At 47.1% G+C, this 22,157-nt stretch overlaps 1 protein-coding gene across 3 annotated transcripts; it reads left to right on the top strand.

The window, feature by feature from the left end:
* The first annotated feature begins 1,233 nt into the window (after positions 1-1,233).
* On the top strand, positions 1,234-20,832 carry GJA5 (gap junction protein alpha 5). 3 transcript variants are annotated; one of them, XM_068992697.1, is made up of 3 exons: positions 14,315-14,804; positions 15,438-15,549; positions 15,938-20,832. In XM_068992697.1, exon 3 carries the CDS (start codon positions 15,970-15,972, stop codon positions 17,047-17,049), a length of 1,080 nt encoding a protein of 359 aa, XP_068848798.1. In that variant the 5' UTR covers positions 14,315-14,804; positions 15,438-15,549; positions 15,938-15,969; the 3' UTR covers positions 17,050-20,832. The 3 variants fall into 3 exon arrangements, with proteins under 3 accessions (XP_068848806.1, XP_068848814.1, XP_068848798.1); XM_068992705.1 differs by lacking the exons at positions 14,315-14,804; positions 15,438-15,549 and adding an exon at positions 1,234-1,312; XM_068992713.1 differs by lacking the exon at positions 15,438-15,549 and having other exon boundaries at positions 14,314-14,804.
* Positions 20,833-22,157: the final 1,325 nt, after the last annotated feature.

Consider the following 22,157-nt stretch of genomic DNA (forward strand, 5'->3'; position numbering starts at 1 on the left):
AGGATTGACTGGTTTGATCTCCTTGCAACCCAAAGGACTTTCAAGAGTCTTCTCCAACACCACCAGTTCAAAAGCATCGATTCTTTGGCACTCAGCTTTCTTTATAGTCCAACTCTCACCTCCATACATGACTACTGGAGAAACCATAGCTTTGATTAGATGGACCTTTGTCTGAAAAATGATGTCTCTGCCTTTTAATACACTGTCTGGGTTTGTTATATCTTTCCTTCCAAGAAGCAAGCATCTTTTAATTTCATGGCTGCAGTCACCATCTGCAGTGATTTTGGAGCCCAAGAAAATAAAGTTTGTTATTGTTTCCATTGTTTCGCCATCTATCTGCTATGAAGTGATGGGACTGTATGCCATGATCTTAGATTTTTGAATGTTGAGTTTTAAGCCAGTTTTTTTCACTCTCCTCTTTCATCCTCATCAAGAGGCTCTTTAGTTCCTCTTCACTTTCTGCCTTTAGAGAGGTATCATCTGCCTATCTGAGGCTGTTGATATTTTTCCCCACAATCTTGATTCTAGCTTGTGATATTATGTCTATATCCATATCTATCTCACTCCTATCCCAGTGCCTGACACATAAAAGTATTCTCTTCGCATTAGAGGAGGAGAGAGTAGTCCTGGGCAGTGGAGATGCCCTCTCCCTGCCCTTTGGAGCTTTCCGGTGACCCCTGGTGTCTATTCTGGGTGCTGGTGTTTGTGATTTGTGAGAGCATGTTTTCTGTGTTCAGCTCACTGATGTGGGCGTAGTAGACATCCCTGAAAAACGTGCTCTGTGAATGCACAGTCCATTTTTCTGACAACAGGCAAAGGATGGGGAAGAGGGATTTCTGGGGTAGTACCCGCTTTCCCATTGATGCCCCAGGAAAGCAGCTCGGCAGGGGGTGGGCAGGCAAAGACTGGCACCACCGCACCACCAGCCTGAAGGAGAGAGGGCTAGCTCAAGGGCTGTGGCGACAATGACAGGGGGAGGGCCAGGGGGGAGGGGGAGGGCTCAGTCTCCTTCTGGGGAGAACGTGGTGTGGAAAGGCTGCAAGCAGGTCAAGGGGAGAAAACTTTTTAAATAAGCAAAGATCCTAGGAGCACAAAAGGGAGAGGGGAGGGCGAGATCCTGAGGGGGAAGTGGGAGGAGAGAGAAAGAGTAGGAAGAAGTGGGCGGAGGGAGGGTGACAGACAGCGATTAAAAGAGGGTGGGAGAGGAGCGACTGACAGGCTGGAGAGCGAGGAAGAGTGGGCAGCGGGGGACAGGCGGCCAGAGAACCGAGAAGCCTACGGGGATTCCAGACAGGAGGAGGAGGAGAAGAAGGTAAGAGTAAACCTGGATTTTAAGAGCTAAAACTACCAACTGATGGGAAAGAGCCAGAGAAAAAGTCTTGAATTACAGGCTGATCACAACAAAGCTCTTTCTCTGCACCTGTGGGTTTCTCTCCTGCCTCTCTCACCACCAGCCCCTGTGATGGTCAGCTTTGGGTATATTAAAGAGGACGGCTTAGGAAGCAGTAGATAAATCACGTACTTGATTTAGAAGGAGCTGCAGAAATGCAAGTGGAGGGCCTCTGCCATCTGTCTACCTCTCACAGAGTCTCCATGCTTCAGGGGTATCTTCTAAGCAGGACACCAGGCCATTTCCAGGAACTTTTGTGAAGACTGGAATTGGCCCTTTAAAAACTCAAACCATCACTGTTTTACGATGCTTCCTCTAGGCTTGGAATCTTCTGAAATGTTTCCACAGCATCTAGAGGGTGTTTTGATTTTTTTTCCCCCCTAAGGCATGTTGGATGGTTTAAAAATATTCCCTGCCTGGTTTCTTGTGGAGTATCATGTCCCTGCTGTACATTGGCAGCAATCTGGCCCCTCGTGCTGGAGCACGGAGGCTGGTGAGACCCAGAGAGAAAGCCCGGGAGAAGGATCCATGAGAGGTCTCCTTTCCTCCTGGGCACAGGGCAGGAAGGCTTCTGTTGGCTCCTTCATCTCCCTTTCAAGCATGTGGTGAAGGAACCGGGGCTAGGGGGGCCAAGAGACCTGGGTTCTGTTGCACTGAGGGGCTTGTGATCTTGGACCAGACAATTCCCCTTCTGGGCCTCACTTTCCTCAGCTATAAGATAGAAGGTTTGAAGTAACAGGACCCCTCCATTACCTTCAGCAGTAACATTGTCCAAGGCTGAAATTCCTAAGCTCAAATACACCTCAGAAACACCACAGAAGGGAAGCCCGACAAAGGATTTGACATCCCTACTGCACCTCGGCTCAGTTTTTCCTTCATTCCTTCTCTCAATATCTCATCATAATGGAGGACCTCCTGGTTCTGACTCCTCAGCATCTCACCGAGCTGTTTTCTGAACACAGCTCTGGCACACAGCGTCTGACTGGCCTGAGACAAGAAAGGACACCAGGCAGGGAGTAGGGGACCTGAGAGGGACCCAGTGACATTGGACAGAGAAGAGACCAAGGCCACCTCCATCTGCCTGGGGCAGTGGGCTCACGGCTGGGGACATAAGCTGGTATTTAAAGCATCCCAGCCTGACTTTTACATCATCAGGCCAAGTGGCTTCCATCTCTTCCACCCACTGACCTGGGAGTCATAGCCCAGCCCAGCCCCTGACTTGCTGCTCACCAGGGACAGCTCTGAACATGCCACCCTCCAGCCAGGGTCCCTAGGGCACCACTGCTGTTCAGAGCCTGCCCCCCCCCCCCCCCGGCCCCCGCTGTCTCTCCAAGCCTTTTCCTCCCTTGCTGGCGGCCAAGGAGCAGCCCCAGCGACCACTGGCATACAGTAAACCATACCAGGACATGAGTTTCCTGGCTTCCAAACTGGCACCCTTGGGTGTCCCCTCCCCAGACTCATGATGTTCACAGAGCCATGGCAGTGACACAGCCGTGTTCCCTGCTTGGCCACTGCCTGGAATTCCAGAGATGTTCTTGCTGGGTTGTTGAAATCGGTTATTGTTCTTATCTGTTAGCTGCCTTACTCCTGTCCCCCACTCCAGATACTGCCCTGAAGTCCTAGGCCTTTAGAATTGGAAGTGGTCTCCCAGGTTTCCTTTGGCAAGTAAGGAAAACAAGGCTCAGAAAAGGGAAATGGTTTGTTGGAAACGACAGAGAGAGCCAGGGCCAGTGCAATTGGAAGAACACCATACTCAGCTCATTCACACCATGGGCTCTTCTGCCTCCCATCCTTGGCTGTGTTTTCTGAGTTTCCATTTCCCCCCAAACCTCCCTGCTTCTTGCATGTAAGTGTCTCTACAGTCCTGCTTCCTGGCCGTGGCACCCCTGTCCACCTGCTCCTCTTCATCTCCGCCAGCTGGTTGGGGGCACACGCAGTGGAGGCCTCTGGGCTCTCACAGCCAGCAGGGCTACCACAGGGCAGCCTGGCCTCATGAGTCCTGGCTGATCCCGCCTCTGGGACCAGCTGGTCAAAACAGAGCAGGGAGCCTGTCGGTGTGGATCAATCAGACAAGAACTAGAAGACTCACAGTCCTCAGGGTTAGGGAGACCCAAGGCCCAGGCTCTGTCATCTGTCCCAGGAAAGATCTCACCCACCTTGGAGTCCAGCAACTCTCTGCGTTTGGGCTCCAGGACTGAATTGACTGAAGGGGAGAGATGCCCACTTTTTCAGGAAAGCTTCAGGACTCATAGGAAATTAGCTGACTTCCCTTTCAATAGCCAGAAGTTGCTGGTTCCTGGCAAGGGACAGCTTGATGCCATTGTGTGAATCAATTGTTTCTGACATATTAGCAAACAATGGGCAAGAAAAATTCAGCCTTTAGTAATCCACTCACCTTCATATGGAAGAGGAGTCAGGAGGCCTCAGAATCAGAGGTACTGAAATAACACAGAAAGATCTTCAGTTCAGTTCAGTTCAGTCGCTCAGTCGTGTCTCTTTGTGATCCCATGAATCGCAGCAAGCCAGGCCTCCCTGTCCATCACCAACCCCTGGAGTTCACTCAGACCCATGTCCATCGAGTCAGTGATGTCATCCAGCCATCTCATCCTCTGTTGTCCCCTTCTCCTTGTGCCCCCAATCCCTCCCAGCATCAGAGTCTTTTTTTAGATTTTCTCTTAATTCAGGGGCAGGGCAAAAGGAATCACATTCGGGTTAGAATTTCAACTGTATAAACCTTGGGGAAATGATTTAATGTCTTTGATTCTCAGTTTCATCTGTCAAAGTGAATACATACTTTCCTTGTAAAGTTTTATGAAGAGTAAATAAAACGATGTATTTTAAATGGCTACCATACAGTAACTGCTCAATGAATGATAGAACAATAGAGGAGAATACAGGTCACCTGGTGCTCAGTCCAAATCTCTTGAATTGAGTCTCGTTTTAAGCAAAAGTCTTTCCATAGTGAAGGCTCACCATGACTTGAAATTCTGAAGGTACTGCCTGGTTTTTATGACCACAGATTTTTTTTTTTTTTTTTTCTGAGTCTACCTTTGCTGACCTCTAAGTTGGGAATTAGAAAATCTGGATTTGCCTCTTGACTTTGCTACTAATTTGCCAGATGATCACAACTGGGCAAGTCACAAATTCCCCTGATGTTCTAATAGACCTGGAAGAGCCTAAGCAATCGTCCAGCTCAACCTCTTTGTTTTACCTAGAGGTTAAACTGAACTGAGACTCAGGGAGAGGGAAGATCTTGTCTGGAGTCACAGTGAAATAGCTGGAATGAGAAAGAGCCTGTCTTCTGAGGCTCCTGTCCACAGAGGACATCTAGAAGCTGAATCCAACCTGGCATCTCCATGATTCAGAACTTGGAAGTGCAGGTGTCGTAAAGGGTCAGGATGCCTCTTCCCCTCAGATCACAGAGTACACAACCTCCTATTTCTCTTTCATGGAAAACTGAGTCACCTTCAAAGCTACCCTTGTGGATGTGCCTTTGGATTGGTGATTAGATTCCTAAGTGCTGCAGCTCCTCAGAAAGAAGGAATTACATGAAGCACACATTTCATAATATGGACTCTTGGAGTCCATCTCCAGACCCAAAATCTTGAGTTAAAGGGAAGTTGGGAGGCAGGCTGGACTGATGATGAGTATAAATGGAGCGTGACTGGAGTGGATCGCTACACGCCTCTTCCTCTCCTCCCACCACTCTTCTTTAAACCGAATGACATAACTGATGTAGAGTTAAATTAATATCCTTCCCATTGCCCATGTTTTCCTCACTCTGACAGTCACCCTCCCCCACCTGGCAGCACACGGGGGCGGTCCGTGCTGAGTCCCTCTAGCCGGCCTGCTCCTGTCAAATGCTGAGTCAGGTTGGCTCGCTGGGTCATATTTCAGAGGAGTTTTACTGGAAATGGCAGAAAACAAGGAACGACATCACTGAGTGGCTACTATGTGCCTATTACGGTTCTAGATGTTTCCGCTTATTCACACACTGTTTAATCCCCATGAGGAAACATTCCCTCTTTACAAATGAGGAAGAAATTGGGAGGTTATGTGACTTGCCTGAGGTCACACTACTAGACCGTGATGGAGGCAGGCTCAAATCCCACTCTTCCGAGGGACCATGAGTGCTACCGCCTAACTATTTCAGTTCCCATTGCTCTTGTTGCAACCTGACATCAGTGGAACTCCAGCGCCTGCTGTTTGGCCAGCTGAGAACCCAGCGGTAGACAGTGTCGCAGCCAAGAGCGTTTACTGGCTAAAAAAGGAAATAACTTTCTATATGTGATTTCTGGCCAAACAGTGGCAGATGCTGAGGAGTCTGGGAATCCTGACCACTGTGGGCTGAGGGCTCCATGTGATCATCAATTCTAGGAACAGCATATGCAGGGGATGGCCAGCCAATGAACCAGAGGCTAAAAGGAAAAACCCTGGGCCTCTTATGGGAAAGTGGGAAAAAGCCCTGCTTGTGCAGTTAAGACACTAGAGCTCCAGTCAGGGCTTTGTCACCAGCGGTCAGTCCTGTCAGTCCTAAGGCCTCTTTGCTTTTCTTTCCCTTTTAGAGGCAGGCTTTGAAGTCAGGTAGACCAAGTTCAAGTCTGCTACATAGCATTTGCTACTTGTGTGACTCTGTACAAGTTCTTTAAACTCTGAGTCTCAGTTTTCTCAGCTCTAAAATGGGATAATACTGGTTTCCTAGCAGGGCTAATGTAAGAGTTAGAAAGTGGACTTGTAAAATGCTTCACAAGTGGAAAACGCTCAGATAGTGGTTTCTGTTATTACTACCGCTTAACTTCCCTGGACCCTGGTCTTCATCTTGGGTTGAGAAATAAGGGGTTGGTTTTGATTGATCCCTAGATTCCTAGATTCCTTTTAGCTCTACTGTACTATGAGTCGATGACAAGCTGTTGGAAATAATAAAGCATTCCATAAATGTGTTTTTCATTAATAACCACACAAGTATCAATCGACCCCTTCTGGGATAATAAAGACCTCCCAATATTTCATTGTAATTCAGTATCTCCATTTGCCATTCCCTCCCATCCATTCCTTGTAAATATGTCTTCTAACATTTTAAGAAGATTACTTATCCTAGCATAATGCTCTTTCTCTACTTTGCCTGCTCCCTTCTACCTCCTTGGCTTTGAAACAACTGTCGGCCAGCAGGATCTCTGAATGGCCCACTCTGTCCTTGCCAGAATCAAATAATTAAATTTAAAGAGGAGTTAATTATCTGCCCTTGGCCGGAGTAAAAGGAAAACTAAAGTGATACTTAACCTCCTCCATCTGTCTCCTTCTCCCTCTCTCTCATCTCTAACTCCTCCTCCCCTCTCTAGAGATTAAGATTCAGGGGCCCAGGCCCCCTGGACTTCTCATTCTGAGAAAGTTGCCCAGACTGCCCAACTCAATGCTGCTGCTACTGCTGCCAAGTCGCTTCAGTCGTGTCTGACTCTGTGCGACCCCATAGACGGCAGCCCACCAGGCTCCCCCATCCCTGGGATTCTCCAGGCAAAAACACTGGAGTGGGTTGCCATTACCTTCTCCAGTGTATGAAAGTGAAAAGTGAAAGTGAAGTCGCTCAGTTATGTTCTACTCTTAGCAACCCCATGGACTGCAGCCTACCAGGCTCCTCCATTCATGGGATTTTCCAGGCAAGAGTACTGGAGTGGGTTGCCATTGCCTCCTCTGCCCAACTCAACAACCATAGGTGTATCATACATCTAGCTGATTGCTTTCCCTGAGGCTGAAGTAGCTACTGCAAACCTAAATCAAGAAAAGAATGAAAGCTCTAAATGTAAGAATTACCCTCAACCATGTACAAATCGACTCCCTAGTCTCATAGTTATTTCACAAACATCCCTGTAGCAGTTATCTTATGTAGAAGAGGCCACTCTTCGACCAGTAAGGATTTTCAAAGAAAGGAACTTCAGGTGATTTAGATTCTAGCACGGTTCTTAAGGCAGGAGCACTGCTGTCAGAAAAGACAAGAGCTGGCTTTGATGCCAATATCGTTGCTTACCAGCAAGTCACCCTCAAGTGATCTTGCTTGTCTACCCCCACTGAAGACTGTAAGAAGGGAACAGGGCCAGACCCTACTTACTATGGTTGCTGTGAGAATCAAATGAGAAAATATATATCAAAAAACTTGCAGAGAGTCTGGCACATAGAAGGCTCTCAAAAAGTGTTAGATTCTCTTTTTAGTCTCACCTTTTTGTGTAACTCTGGGTAAACTAGCAAATGAAGCTGAGAATCTGTGAGGATAATAAAGATTAATGAGGTGGCTGAGGATCAAGACCACTCTCTCCTGTAATTCTCCCTACAAGTCTATTTTAGGGAGAAACTATTGGGGGTGAAGGAAAATTAGAAAAATGTACAATCATAAGTAAGCTTCACAAGAGCTCTGAGATGATGGTTACAGTTGACACTCCACTTTATAAAGCCACCTGTGATATCTGGCGTTGCACTGGGGCTCATGGACACTTTCTGAACTGAGCTGCGCTGACATGAGACTACATCTAAGGCATCCTGTAAGTGACACCCTTTGGGTCTTTTTACAACAGAATTCTCTTCATTGGGAAGCAAGTCAACCCTACCCTTGCTGCATTCCACTGCATGGTGAGCGAAATTATAACATGGGCCCAGGGGATTGTTATTATTACTATGAATAACAATCTTTATTGAGAACCAGAGGTCTGGTAGATACTATCCAGATCATGTGTCATTGTCCAGAATTAGACGCAGACTCTGCAGAGTGATCTTAAAATCTAATTTTGACAAACTTGGATGAGTTTCCCAGTGATCTGTGGGAAGGAGGTGGAGAAGGAATAGTCCGTGGTGACCAAGTCTCTTGCTGTAGACACACTCAGTCCTGTTCAGTTAAGTGGAGGGCTCCCTCATCGGCAGAAGGAAGGCTCGTGGCTCTTCTTTCCCTGGTATCCCGGTCCTCATAGTCACGGTGCAGGTGACCCTAGGTTGGCTTCCCAGGGAGCTGCCTCTACTGGCATTAGGTGTTTTGAGTGACCTGAATGCTGTCATTCATCCACCATTGTTTCTAAAAAGTACACAAATCCGCCTATCAATTTCAGGGCACAATATTAAGCTCTAAGGGAAAAGAGACAATAGAGAGATTTCAAGGAGAGGATCCAGTGATGAATCATTATGGGCCTTATCTTCAAGGACAACTCAACTCAGAGTTGAGCTGGAGAGATGATACAGAGTCAGAAGGGCAAATAATTCTCATTATGTGTGTGAAACTTGGTGGTTTTACAATTAAACCCAAGCCCCAGCTCCTGAGGTGGGGACACGAATTTGTTGTTAGATAGTATACTGTAGTGGAGAAGGCAATGGCATCCCACTCCAGTACTCTTGCCTGGAAAACCCCATGGATGGAGGAGCCTGGTAGGCTGCAGTCCATGGGGTCACTAAGAGTTGGACATGACTGAAGCGACTTAGCAGCAGCAGCAGCAGCAGCAGCAGACTACTATAGACTTCCCTGGTGGTATTGTCAATAAGAATCTGCCTGCCAATGCAGGGGATTTGAGTTCGATACATGGTCTGGAAGGATTCCACAGGCTGCAGACCTACTGAGCCCGTGCGCCACAGCCACTGAGCCCACACCCTAGAGCCTACGCTCCACAACAAGAGAAGCCGCCGCAATTAGAAGCCCGCGCACCCCAGCTAGACAGTAGCCCCCATTCTCCACAACTAGAGAGAGCCCATATGCAGCAACAAAGACCCAAAACAACCAAAAAGAAATTAACTAATTAATGAAAAATAACATATTGTAAGGACTGATATGTTTGGTTCCAGAGGACAGAACTAGAATCAACAAAAGAAAGAGAATTTTCAAGGCCTCCTCACAGTAGCTTCTTACTCACCTGCAGCACACCTTCCTGAGCAGGAGAGACGGAGGTGCAGTTTCTGCTATGTGCTGGGTGGCCCTTGCCACCTGCAGCTTGCCTAGTTCATGTCGCAGTCGAGACTAAAGGACTGCAGCGAGCAGGATGACCACCAAGGAAAGGGTCTCACCTCCCCCACTCCATTTGGGGGCTGTGTCAGAGATAATGCAACTTTATTAGTAGGCCAAACATTCTTCCCCCAATCACTGCTGCTGCTAAGTCGCTTCAGTCGTGTCCGACTCTGTGCGACCCCATAGACAGCAGCCCACCAGGCTCCCCCGTCCCTGGGATTCTCCAGGCAAGAACACTGGAGTGGGTTGCCATTTCCTTCTCCAATGCACGAAAGTGAAAAGTGAAAGGGAAGTCGCTCAGTCGTGTCCGACCCTCAGCGACCCCATGGACTGCAGCCTACAAGGCTCCTCCATCCATGGGACTTTCCAGGCAAGAGTACTGGAGTGGGATGCCGTTGCCTTCTTCTCCACCAATTACTAAGAAATCATTTATTATGCACCTAATAAGAAAACCTAACGCAATAAAAATACTAAGTATTTACTTTGAGAAGTCTACTACCCTTCTTATAGGGAAAGCTGTTAAATCCTTGAGGGCAGGAATCATGTCTAATCTGGGTTTTTGCTTGTTTGGCTAGCTGGGCTGTGCAGTATGTGGAGTCTTAGTTCTCTAACCAGGGAGCAAACCTGTGCCCCTTACGTTGGGAGCATGGAGTTGTAACCACCAGGCCACCAGGGAAGTCCCCTGATCTGTTTATTGATATTGACTGCCTAGTCTTTGCCAGGCCAGATACCTCTGAGGCATTATTTCAGTACCGAGAATAATAGTAGACACATAGTGCAGGTTAGCTGATAGACAAGAAGTTTTTGGAGAACAAGTATAAGGCAGCATATAAGCCAGTGTGGGAGTATACCCTGACTGCTGGATGGTAATTTAGCATCTTCAGAGTTCTGGAGATATCAAAGAGGGCTGTGTTCAATTTGAGACGATGTCTCCATTTCCACTCAGAAATGTGGGGCAGAGAAAGAGGTCCTGGCTATGAGTTTAGGTTAATTTGGGCTGCTCTAAATTGGTTTTCTTTAAAAACATTGGCTGTGTAGGGTGGCCTCAGTGCCAACATAAGGAGGAGCACCGGACTAGATACTGACTTTTATTCCTAATCATATAATACATGAAGTGAAGGAATAAAATGATGCTCACTTTGCACAGAAACCTTCCTTTGGCCCTTTGCCTCTTACCCAAGCACCATGTTACTGTTACCAAACACCTTCCCTAATGACTTCTCCGAAAAGTTTGCTTTGTCCCACGATGTGGCACATTGAAAGAGGACATGGAAGTTCTTGGGATAAAGAATGTTCTGGATTGGAATGTTCTTGTCCAGGTTCTAGGGACTATCTCTTTTTGCCTTGGGGGCTTCAGAACTCATATCAGTTGCAAAGGGCTGTAGAATCCAACTATCCAGGGCTCTAGGAAGGGCCCAGGCCCCACCTGAACCAGAGTCAACCTCCTGTCTTGTTTCCATTATTGTTGTTTAGTCTCTAAGTCATGTCTGACTCTTTGTGACTCCGTGGAATGTAGCCCACCAGGCTCCTCTGTCCACATGATTTCCCAAGCAAAAATACTGCTGTGGGTTGCCATTTCCTTCTCCAGGGGATCTTCCTGATCCAGGGATCAAACCCAAGTCTCCTGCTTTGGCAGGAGGATTCTTTACCACTGAGCCCCCAGGCCCCTGTATTTCCCTAATGTTAACACACTTTGTGCTTTATTGAAATTATGTGTTTGTTCTCTCTCCTTAATGAAGGAAAATAAAGGCAGTTCAGCTCAGTAAAGGCGGGGACTCCGTGCTTGCCTTTTTTGCTGTATCTTCAGTGTTGTCCTCACTGAATGATGCCTGATAACTGGTAAACATTCAATAAATTTATTAAATGAATGACTGAAAGGGAAGGACATCATAGGCTAAGAGAACATGAGAAGCCAAGATAAAGAGGTGATTTTCCCATTTAGGTCACCACAGAGCATTAAGTAGAGTTCTCTATGCCATACAATAGATTGTCATTAGTTATCTATTTTATTGATAGTACCAATAATGTGTATGTGTCAGTCCCAATCTCCTAATTCACCCCACCCACACTTTCCCCGCTCCTGATGTCTTTATGTTTGTTCTCTACATCTGTGTCTCTATTTCTGCTTTGCAAATAGATTGATCTGTACCATTTTCCTAGATTCCACATATATGCATTAATATATGGCATTTGTTTTTCTTTTTCTGACTTACTTTACTCTGTATGGTAGCAGAGCCTAACACAACATTGTAGAGCAACTATACTCCAATAAAAATTAAAAATTAAATAATACCAGCTATATAGAAAAAAGATACAGAGATGAGAAATTATGGGTCATAAATATGTGTGTGGGGAGTTGAGTAGCTAAAGTATTGAGTATGTGAGGGGAACAGCAGAAATAGATAGGATGGGGAGGGCTTCCCAGGTAGCAAAGTAGGTAAAGAATCTGCCTGCCAATGCAAGAGATGCGAGAGATGCAAGAGACTCAGGTTCAACCCCTCGGTCGGGAAGATCCCCTGGAGTAGGAAATGGCAACCCCCCTCCAAAATTCTTGCCTGGGAAATTCCACGGACAGAGGAACCTGGTGGGTTACAGGCCATGGGGTCGCAAAGAGTTGGACACGACTGAGCATACACACACTGTGGAGGATTTCAAGAGCAAGTTAAATAGTTTGAACTTTATAAACAGTAGGAAGCTAGTGAAGATCACAGACAAAGCAGTGGCGTATACTACCATTTGTATTTGATAGAGTTTATTCATGGCATGGGCAGCTTCCTTTGCCCTCCTAACACACTTCCTGCCAAGAAACAGATGATAATCTACAAAGTATTTTGTGTGCTAGTCACCCAGAAAACTCAATGAGTATCTAATCTACAAGTTTTTTTGGCTGAGGTTGTAGGTGGCCCAAAGACACCCACAGGAGTCAAGAAATTGACTTTAGCCAGGGAACTTTCCTATTATAAGCTGAGCAGCTTGTACATAACAGCAATTTGAAGTTTCTCTGAGCTTGTCTGAGTCATCCAAGAAGTTACAGATGAGAGGTTTTTCACCCTATATACTGCCACCAGGGCTCCCAGGTCTGCCTCAGTCCACACCTCCTCAGTTAGTTCATTTCTGTTCTCTCCCAGTGAGGCTTCCCCAGAGGCTCAGGGGTAAAGAACCCACCTGCCAGTGCAGGAGATGTGGGTTTGATCCCTGGGTCAGGAAGATCCCCTGGAGAAGGAAATGGCAACCCATTTCCTTATTCTTTCCTGGGAAATCCAGTGGACATAGGAGCCTGACAGGCTGCAGTCCATGGGGTTGCAAAAGAGTCGGACACGACTTAGTGACTAAACAACCACAGCAAAGATTGTCTTTCTGATATTCTATCAAGACTGTGTTCCTTTCTGGTACCTGTGCTTTACTTCTTCCAGGTGGGACCCCTTGGACCACAAGTGAGGGAGTCAGCAGGCAAGCCTCCTGGCAGACCAGACCAAAGCATCACATTCTTTGCCTTGAACTATTTTTATACTTCCTTGGGGACTTGCAAGGAATGAATGACAGTGCCAGAAGATCAAGGGAAAAGTCTTCAGGGATGGAGGAGAGTTTGAAAAACTTGCCCTGGAAGAATATACATCTGTTTCGTTTTGTTTCTTTTTCATTGACTTTTCTCTTTCTCTCTGGCTTTCTCCCCTCTTCTCTTTTTCTCTCTTCTGCTTGATAATGCATGTCTCTCTACCTTTCACTTTCTCTTATCTTTGTCTTTCCCCACCACTTTCCTTGCTAGAAATGGCTGCCTTTTATTTGGTCCTTATATTCTGAGCACTGTGTGAAGTGCTTTTTATGTATCCCCTCATAATACTTGATGAGCTAAATATCAGTATATCCATTTTGCATGGGAGGAAATTGAGACATAGATCCAGTAACTTCTCCAAGCTCAGCAGATACTCACAAGGATTCGAACTCCACTTAACTAACCCCCAAACTGACTTTCCTGAACAGTTACAGAGACTCTTTCCCCCCATTTCCATCACTCCCTTGTCTTTTCCCTCTTTTTAATCCTTCTCTTTCCCCTTCTCTCCCTCCCTTCTCTCTGACATTCACCACATCCTGGTCTCTGCACGTGTGCTGATGACCCTGAAGGTGCTGAACACTGTGCACGTGCCCAGAGGGATCAGAGACCATTCAAATTCTTATCTAATCAGCTATTTTCCTTTTGGACAAACGCTCCACAATTTTCCACTTTGGGAGGGGGCCCTTAATCATGTGAGGAAAAGGGCAGATGTCTGGTCACAAACCAGAGAAAAGGTTTCAAGACTTGGAAGGGTCTTTGATATGAAGGCGAACAGAGATAAGGTCCTTTCTGCTTATTCACAGACCCTTTCATTCCCAGGGACTCTGTGTACTCTCAGGGCTGGGGAGTGGAGTGCTGGGAGAAGACAGAGCCAGGAGGCTGGTCTCTGTCAAGATATCAACTCAGAAGCCAAAGCCTGGACCATGAAATATGGTCCTGTCCTTCCTTCCTCTTATGCATAAGAACTGGAACCGGGATAGGATAGGGCGCATGCTGGCAGCAAAGATGTGAAGGTTAAGGTTTGAACTTGACAACCTCTAAAGTCCCATCAGAGTCTGAGGTTTTAAGATTCCAAGAAGGGAATATTTATCTTCAACTCCCTCCTTTTTTTTTTTCATTAGGACTGGTTGATTAAAGGCTTAAGCCATAAGAACATTTATTGCTCATCAAGTAAAAATTCTGGACATAGAAGAGTCAAGAGTTGATTCAGAAGCCTTGGGGCACTGGTTGCATTTCTGAGATTCCCTGGGCAGCTCCAGGCATCTTGACTCACACAACCTGTCCACAGGCAGTCGTGGGGGTGAAGAGGACTTCAAGGGAGGCTCTCTCTGTTTATTGGGGGATAGAAAACATTTTCTAGAGCACTCCCTCCACGTTAGACCCTCCCCACCTCACCTCACAGAGCAGAACTAACTGCAGTGAAGGCTGAGAAAGTGATAGCTGACCTTCTTATCCTGCTAATGGTTTGCCATGAGTAGGAAACATCAGTGCCTGCCACCCCCTCCTTCATTCATTCAACTAAGACTTACTAAGTCCCCACTCTGGGCTAGGTGATGATGGTACAGAGGAAAAGACAAGTCTTGTTCTCAAGGAGCTCCTGCTGGAAGAACATAGACAGGAAGAGGATCACAAGATGTTAGGAGAGGACTGAGTGTCCCCAGGGTCACTGCAGAGCTGAAGATACTCAGCTTGAGGAAGCAGGGAGGGCTGGAGAAGCAATGACTGGGTTCAGTTCTGAAGAGTATATAGGATTCAGCTAGGGGTGAGGAAACATGTAGGAGGTGGTTGGGAGGAGGGCATTCAAGAATCTTCCAGGAACTGGCATGCTGGGGACCAGCAGGAAATGAGGCTGATGAAATATGCAAGGAGCTGATGAGGGAAGATTCTAGGTGAGACTTGGAGGTTTGAGGCATTTATTCTGGATGTGAGGTGGGCAGGTCTGGGGGTGGATGCCTTCTGTGTGCAGAAGGACAAGCTGAAAGGCACAGCTGGAATGGTTGCTCTGCAGTGAGGAGCAGGTCAGCACTAGCAGCTGCTCACCAGCTGGGGAACCTGAGAAACCTCTCAGTGTCTTCTTTGTGCTGCTGTGCTTAGTTACCCAGTCAGGTCCGACTCTGCGACCCCATGGACTATAGCCGCCCCCACCCCCCACCCGCCCAGGCTCCTCTGTCCATGGGGATTCTCCAGGCAAGAGTACTGGAGTGGGATACCATGCTCTCCTCCAGGGGACCTTCCCAACTCCGGGATCAAATCCAGGTCTCCCACATTCCCAGTGGGTTCTTCACCATCTGAGCCACTTTTGCCACCTCCCAGAAGATCTGACCCATGCTGCAAGGCTCCAATTGCTAGAAAATGCTTCCTGAGGAGCCAGATTTGCCACTCTCACCCTCTTTTTTCTCTACCACCTAGTTCTACCTGCTGAAGTCAGAAAAATATTTTTTACCCAACAGCCATTCAACCATATGGAACATGTGAGCTATGATTTTCAGCATATCACATACCTCATCTCCTTTAACCCTCAGATCCTCTGGTGTAGCTACTCCCATTTTACAGACAAGGAAACAGACTCAGTGAGGCAAAAGTCCAGAGTCACACTTGCAGATTCCTGTCCTACACTACTCCAATATTTCACAGGTGAGGTCCTTGAATATCTGCATCAGAATAACTGAGGCTAGTTGCTGCAAATCAAGATTCTTCGGGGGCCAACCCAGACCTCCTGGATAGAATCTCTGGAGGCAAAAGCACGGGATGCACACACATTTTAACACACATCTCAGTTGATTTCTAGATCCATTAAAGTGTGGGAATCATACTCTAATCTCGCTATCAGGAGTCCTTTGAGTCTTCTCTTTCATTTTTGCTGGGCATGGGGGAGAAGGATAGCCCTTCAGGAGAATCTGATTTCTAAGTTGCCTCTCTAAAGGAATGCACTGGTTTGGGTCTGTGGAATCACAGGGCATGATCGGACTTCCCAGACATTCCCGGAACCATCCCTCTGTTTTTCTCTCTGCCCCATTGGCAGGAGTCTTGGCGCCTGTCCTCTGCTGAGCCAAGATGGGTGACTGGAGCTTCCTGGGAGAGTTCCTGGAGGAAGTACACAAGCATTCCACGGTGATCGGCAAGGTCTGGCTCACAGTCCTCTTCATATTCCGCATGCTGGTGCTGGGGACGGCTGCCGAGTCATCCTGGGGTGATGAGCAGGCTGATTTCCTCTGTGATACGATGCAGCCTGGTTGCGAGAACGTCTGCTATGACCAGGCCTTCCCCATCTCCCACATTCGCTACTGGGTGCTGCAGGTCATCTTTGTCTCCACACCCTCGCTAGTGTACCTGGGCCATGCAGTGCACATGGTGCGCGTGCAGGAGAAGCGGAAGCTGCTCCGGGAGGCTGAGAGGGCCAAAGAGGCTCGGGCTGCTGGCTCCTACGAGTACCCGGTGGCCGAGAAGACAGAGCTGTCCTGCTGGGAAGAAGTGAACGGAAGGATTGCCCTCCAGGGCAGTCTACTCAACACCTACGTCTGCAGCATCCTGATCCGCACCACCATGGAGGTGGCCTTCATTGTGGGCCAGTACCTCCTGTACGGGGTCTTCCTGGACACCCTGCATGTCTGCCGCAGGAGTCCCTGCCCCCACCCCGTCAACTGCTATGTGTCCCGGCCCACGGAAAAGAATGTCTTCATTGTCTTTATGCTGGCAGTGGCCGGACTGTCCCTTTTCCTTAGCCTTGCTGAACTTTACCACCTGGGCTGGAAAAAGATTAGGCAGCGATATGTCAAGTCCCAGCCAGGCATGGGTGAGTGCCAGCTTCCTGGTCCTTCGGCCGGCATAGTCCAGAGCTGCACACCACCCCCTGACTTCAATCAGTGCCTGGAGAATGGCCCTGGGGGGAAATTCTTCAGTCCATTCAGTAATAAGATGGCCTCTCAGCAGAACACAGATAACCTGGCCACGGAGCAGGTGCGAAGTCAGGAGCAGATTCCGAGAGAAGGCTTTATTCACATCCGTTATGCCCAGAAGCCCGAGGTACCCAATGAGGGCTCCCCAGGGCCCAGCCTCCCCCATGGCTACCAGAGTGACAAGCGCCGTCTCAGCAAGGCCAGTAGCAAGGCCAGGTCAGATGACCTGTCGGTGTGACCTCCAGTGTGGGAGAACCAGATGGGAACAGAGGAACTCAGAGAGGGGAGACATGTTCTTTCTGACCCCATCTCTTTCATTCTCATCACTGCTCTGCTGTTTTTGGACTCTGGGTCTCAATGACATTGCTCATTCTTTCCAGAAGATGTAAGCAGGTCTTTGTGGATGTGGTCAGAGACATAGCTATCTGTCCAGGCTGCTGTCTCTTCCCCATCGTCCACCCAGAATCCTCAATGAAGCCTTTCAGATTACTCTGTGAATGGAATGGAAGAAGGGAGGGGATCATAGCAAATCTGGCCTGGGAGGGATAGCCAGAGGGGTAGGATGACTCTCTACACAACAGCCACACAGCAGATGGATTCTCTAGGTCCTTCTGGCTTCCTTGATCTGAACACCCTTCCTCTGGCAAGAAAGAGCCCAAAGTTCCTAGCCCACCAATGAGCATGAGTCAAGGAACTTGCATTAGATGTGCTCTTGAGTGTGTTGTCTCCTTGGACCATACCTTGGAGTGGTGATGAGGTTGCCATGGTCTGCCCTTGGCTGCCCCTCCCTCTGCCCAGTCTTACTTAAAAAGAGGTCCTTGGAACTCAACCAGCAGGCTCAACTTTACAAGTGCCTTGGTATGCACCTCTGGCAAATGTCTCACCTTGGTGATATTGCAGCCTTTCCTTCTGCCAGGGTGTGCAACCAGCCCCTGGGGTTGGAAAGCTCTCCTGGGGAGTCACTGTACACACAGTTCCACTGGAATTCCTGCCACCACCTGTCATCTTGCAGCTCTTTTACAGTTCAAGCTGATGATAGACACCATCCCTTCCATTCCCCCCTTGGCAGTCCCTCGAGTGCTCCCCTAAACACCTTATTGACCAGAATGCCCAAGAAGCCATTGTCCTCTCTTGAATCCTTACCAGATCACCAGCCATGGAGGCCAGTGGAATTTCCCTAGGTCTTATGAAAACAAAGAGGATATTGCGCTTCTCAGATTCCCCTTGGGAAAAAGAATAATTCTGTTGTGAAGATAGAAATAAAAAAGGAGAGAAAATACTGGAAAACTATTTTTCCCTCCTGTTTGCTTCCCTTGCTGACTGCCAACTTAGAGTGCCAAGAGGAGGTGTGATGACAACTATGGAGGCCCCCAGATTTCTCTTTCCCTGGAGTATTTAGCAGGGGCATGAAAGCAGTAAGGGAATCTCCAGCTCTCTTGGCAGGGCCCTTGTTTAAGAGCACAGAAATGCCTGTGTCTTCCCAGTGCTCCCAAAGAAACTGCCAAAAGCAGTGGGGACTGCAGAGAAGCCACGTCTTCCCAGGGACTGGCCAGGTTTCTCTCTTCAGTCCATCCATAATGGGTGGTTGCCACTTTGGATGAAGATAAATGATGCTCAGAATTGGATGCTGAAACTTATAAGGAGATGATTGCTTTTTTAAATACATGTGTGTGTGTGTGTGTGTGTGTGTGTGTGTGTATGCTGATAAAGTGGGTGAAGAGGAGGGGAGTCCTGAAATAAGGAAAGAATATCTTAGAGACATTTGTGTTTTCCTGCTTTCCTCTAGATGCCTGGCAGAGGACTGAGACTCACTGTTTTCAGTGTCATCAACCTAAAGACATAGGCATGAGAGGCCGGGATAGAAGAGGTTGAAGGCTCAGAAGGAGGCTCAGCCTCTGCCCCACATGCCCATCTCTGGGCCCCTCTGCTGAGACTTGAATGCTATTGGTGGGGAGAGAGAAGGATGTGGGGAGAGAGAGGATGTGGGCAGAGGAGTGGAGGAAACTGACTGGGATGCCCTTTAGGGAAGAATGATTGGTTATCCTAGATCCCTGGAGGGAACCCCTTTTAATCTATTGTCTGGCACCGGCATTGAAAGTGAAAGTGAAGTCGCTCAGTCGTGTCCGACTCTTTGCAATCCCATGGACTGTAGTCTACCAGGCTTCTCTCTCCATGGGATTTTCCAGGCAAGAGTACTGGAGTGGGTTGCTATTTCCTTCTCCAGGGGATCTTCCTGACCCAGAGATCGAACCCAAGTCTCCTGCATTGCAGGCAGACGCTTGCATTAAGACTCTCCAAAACAAAACAAGACTATCTTTCCCACCATCTCTCAAGTGTGTTTGTTTTATGAAATAAGTGTTCTTGGGTTAGAAATTCTATGAGATCAGTCCTTCATGAAGGGGCTTTCAGGAAGGAAAAAAGGAAATAATATGTGTAGTTTGTCCAAATAAAGTCTGGCCCGCCATGTATCTCTTCGTGGTGTCCCTTTCATGGTATGACTATACGATAGAGGTAGCAGACTTGGTAGGGGAGGGGAGCACTTGACCAATATTGCAAAGGGCTTTGGAATCACACATGCTAGGGTGAAAATTGCAGCTGCTGATTTACAACTGGACTCCAGCAAGCTACTTAATCCTTGAAGCTTGGTTTCCTCATCTGTAAATTGAACCTAGTAATATCTACCTCACAGGTTGTTTGTTGAGGTCCTTTAATGGACCAGAACGTGGTGGTCTGGAGTTGACGATAAGAAAGTAAAAGAGCGAAAGAGGCTAATATTCCTTGGTTTACACAGAAAGCCAATAAAGCCCCCGCACGGGGCTTGCTCTGTTCACAAAGTCCTCAGGTGCCCTCTTGATGGGGTGAAGATGCCGAGCGGCTTTTCGAGAGGGTCTTAGAAGCCTGGGCAGGAAAGTGAACTCAGAGAGCCTCTGTACTCCAGGGGATCAGCCTGAAAAAAAGAGCGAGGGAGAGAGAGAGAGAGAAAGACACGGGGACCAGAGGTCTGATGGAGCAAAGGTGTTTTATTCAACACTGTGTAGGTATTTATACTGTCTTACAAGATAGCTATTTTCAGCAGAGATAAAATCAAAACTTACACGTTATCAAGAAAACATGAGATCATCCATATGAAAGAGAGAGTTGTAAATAACCACTTTTACCATATGGTTCATAAAAAGGAAGAGGGTACTTATCACCATATAGAAAAACTAACGAAGGAAATGCCTGGATTCCTCAGTCCTGGGAGAGGCTTGCCTCTCCTCTTAATTCCTGAATATTCAGGAATTAATAAGGAACAGAGAATTCCTGACAGATCCAAAACAGCACACAGGAAGCCTCCTGTTAAATGCTTCCTGACAGTTGTTAAATGAGATAGTGTTTGTAAAGAGTTCAGCAGGGTGCCTGGGAAATCATAGTCTGTCATTAAATTGCAATTATTGCTATTATCTTCATTATTTTTGTTATTATGTTGACTACATAGAATTTGAAAACCTGGGATGTTCAGGAATGATTTCAGAACTTGCCATTATGGAGCTCACAGTCTGCCTAAGATGGTTACACTAAATTACATAAAGGAAACAAAAGAGAATGAAAAAGAAATTCATTAATGACCAATTCTAGGAACTATAAAGCTCTAAGAAGTGATCCACATGAAAAAAACTACGTTAGAAGAGGAGATACCTAACTTGGTCTTAAGTAATGGCTAAGGTTTTAGAAAAGTGAATACCTCAAAAATGACTGTGCGAAATAGGCCTGTGTGTGTAAGTCGCTCAGTCGTGTACAACTCTTTCCAACCCCATGGACTGTAGCCCACCAGGTTCTTCTGTCTATGAGATTCTCCAGGCAAGAATAACTAGAGTGGGTAACCACTCCCTTCTCCAGGGAATCTTCCCAAACCAGCGATCGAACCCAGATTTCCTGCATTGCAGGTAGATTCTTTACCATCTGAGCCACCAAGGAAGCCTGTGAAATTGGCCTGAGAACCCGAGTCTCCTACATTGCAGGTGGATTCTTTACTACTTTACCTATTTACCGAAAGTGAAATAGGTCTGATATTGGGCTTTCCAGGTGGCTCAGTGGTAAAGAATCCACCTGCAACGTAGGAGACTCAGGTTCAATCCCTAGGTTGGGAAAAATCTCCAGGAAAAGGAAATGGCAACCCACTCCAGCATCCTTGCCTGGGAAATCCCATGAACAGAGGAGCGTAGTAGGCTACAGTACATGGGGTCGCAAGAGTTGGACATGACTTAACGACTAAACCACCACCACCATCCCCATTTTACACTTGGAAGCTGAGTTCCAGGAAGGTTCTCTGATAGTGGTCATCTTCTCACTGGCCTCTTTGATTGGGATCACATCTCTTTGGAAGAGAAAAACGCTTTGTGCTAAAAAAAAAAAAAAAAAAAGAGTCCAGGGATCTTCCAGTTCCTCAGCAGCAAATGGGTGCCGTTTCCTAGACAAAGAACCAAAGGCTGGGAAAAAGCAAACAAGTATTATCTGAACTACCAACTGGTCTATTTATCAGGGCAGGGAAGCTCTTTTAAAGAGGGGTTGCAAAGAGCTCATAGAACACATCTTGCAACACCACTGTTGAGATTCAAGTGTGTACCTGGCCCCTGTCCAAAGGTAAGGTGCTCAGCCCAGAAGTACCTGAGCAGTTCAGCTAGAAAAAGCACCTGGGATCCATTTTTCCTCCTAGGGAAAAAAAAGATAGTGAATCTCATGGTTTTATAAACATGGCTGTTAACATTTGACAGTTTATGTTACGCCGAGACTTCAAAAGCCAAGGGACTTATTTTATAGGGAATAGAATTTCAGCCTCATGCATCTACTCTCATTTTACTTCCTTTCTGCCTCTAAATGTTCACCACTAAAGAGGTAAGCTGAGAATAATATAATGAACACACCGTAGGTTGTAGGTCCCTACAGGCCCCTTTCCTTACTTTCCTTCCTCCAGTGCCAGTTAAGACCGCTAGTGTTTCATTCTTATGGCTTAAGTGTTAATGTGGTTAGTGCTAGTAACACTCTTATGAAGAATTGCAGTATGAATGAGTTTTTCCAGGTTTCTTCTTGATAGCAAACTTTGATAGCAGAGGGAAAAACAGAAGAGCACTAGGCACTTGGCAGGTGTCTTGAAGATTTGCTTTCGTGATGTGGAAATGAAGAGTGGAGCGAGGCTGGAGAAGGGAGCCAAAGATAAGCTGCCCACTTCCTGGTCCCCAGCAGATGCTGGAAGCCCCTGCAGCCCATCCATGTATTGGCCCTTACTGTCCACATGGTGAACAAACGAATTTACAAATGACAGCTATGTAAATAGGATAGAATCGATGGTTTATCCTCAGCGGCCAC

This window comes from Capricornis sumatraensis, chromosome 2 (genome assembly GCF_032405125.1).
Source record: "Capricornis sumatraensis isolate serow.1 chromosome 2, serow.2, whole genome shotgun sequence".
Taxonomy (NCBI): Eukaryota; Metazoa; Chordata; class Mammalia; order Artiodactyla; family Bovidae; genus Capricornis; species Capricornis sumatraensis.

Excerpts from the sequence above, each read along its gene's own strand:
- GJA5 (XM_068992705.1), top strand. The coding sequence starts at position 15,970 with ATGGGTGACTGGAGCTTCCTGGGAGAGTTCCTGGAGGAAGTACACAAG.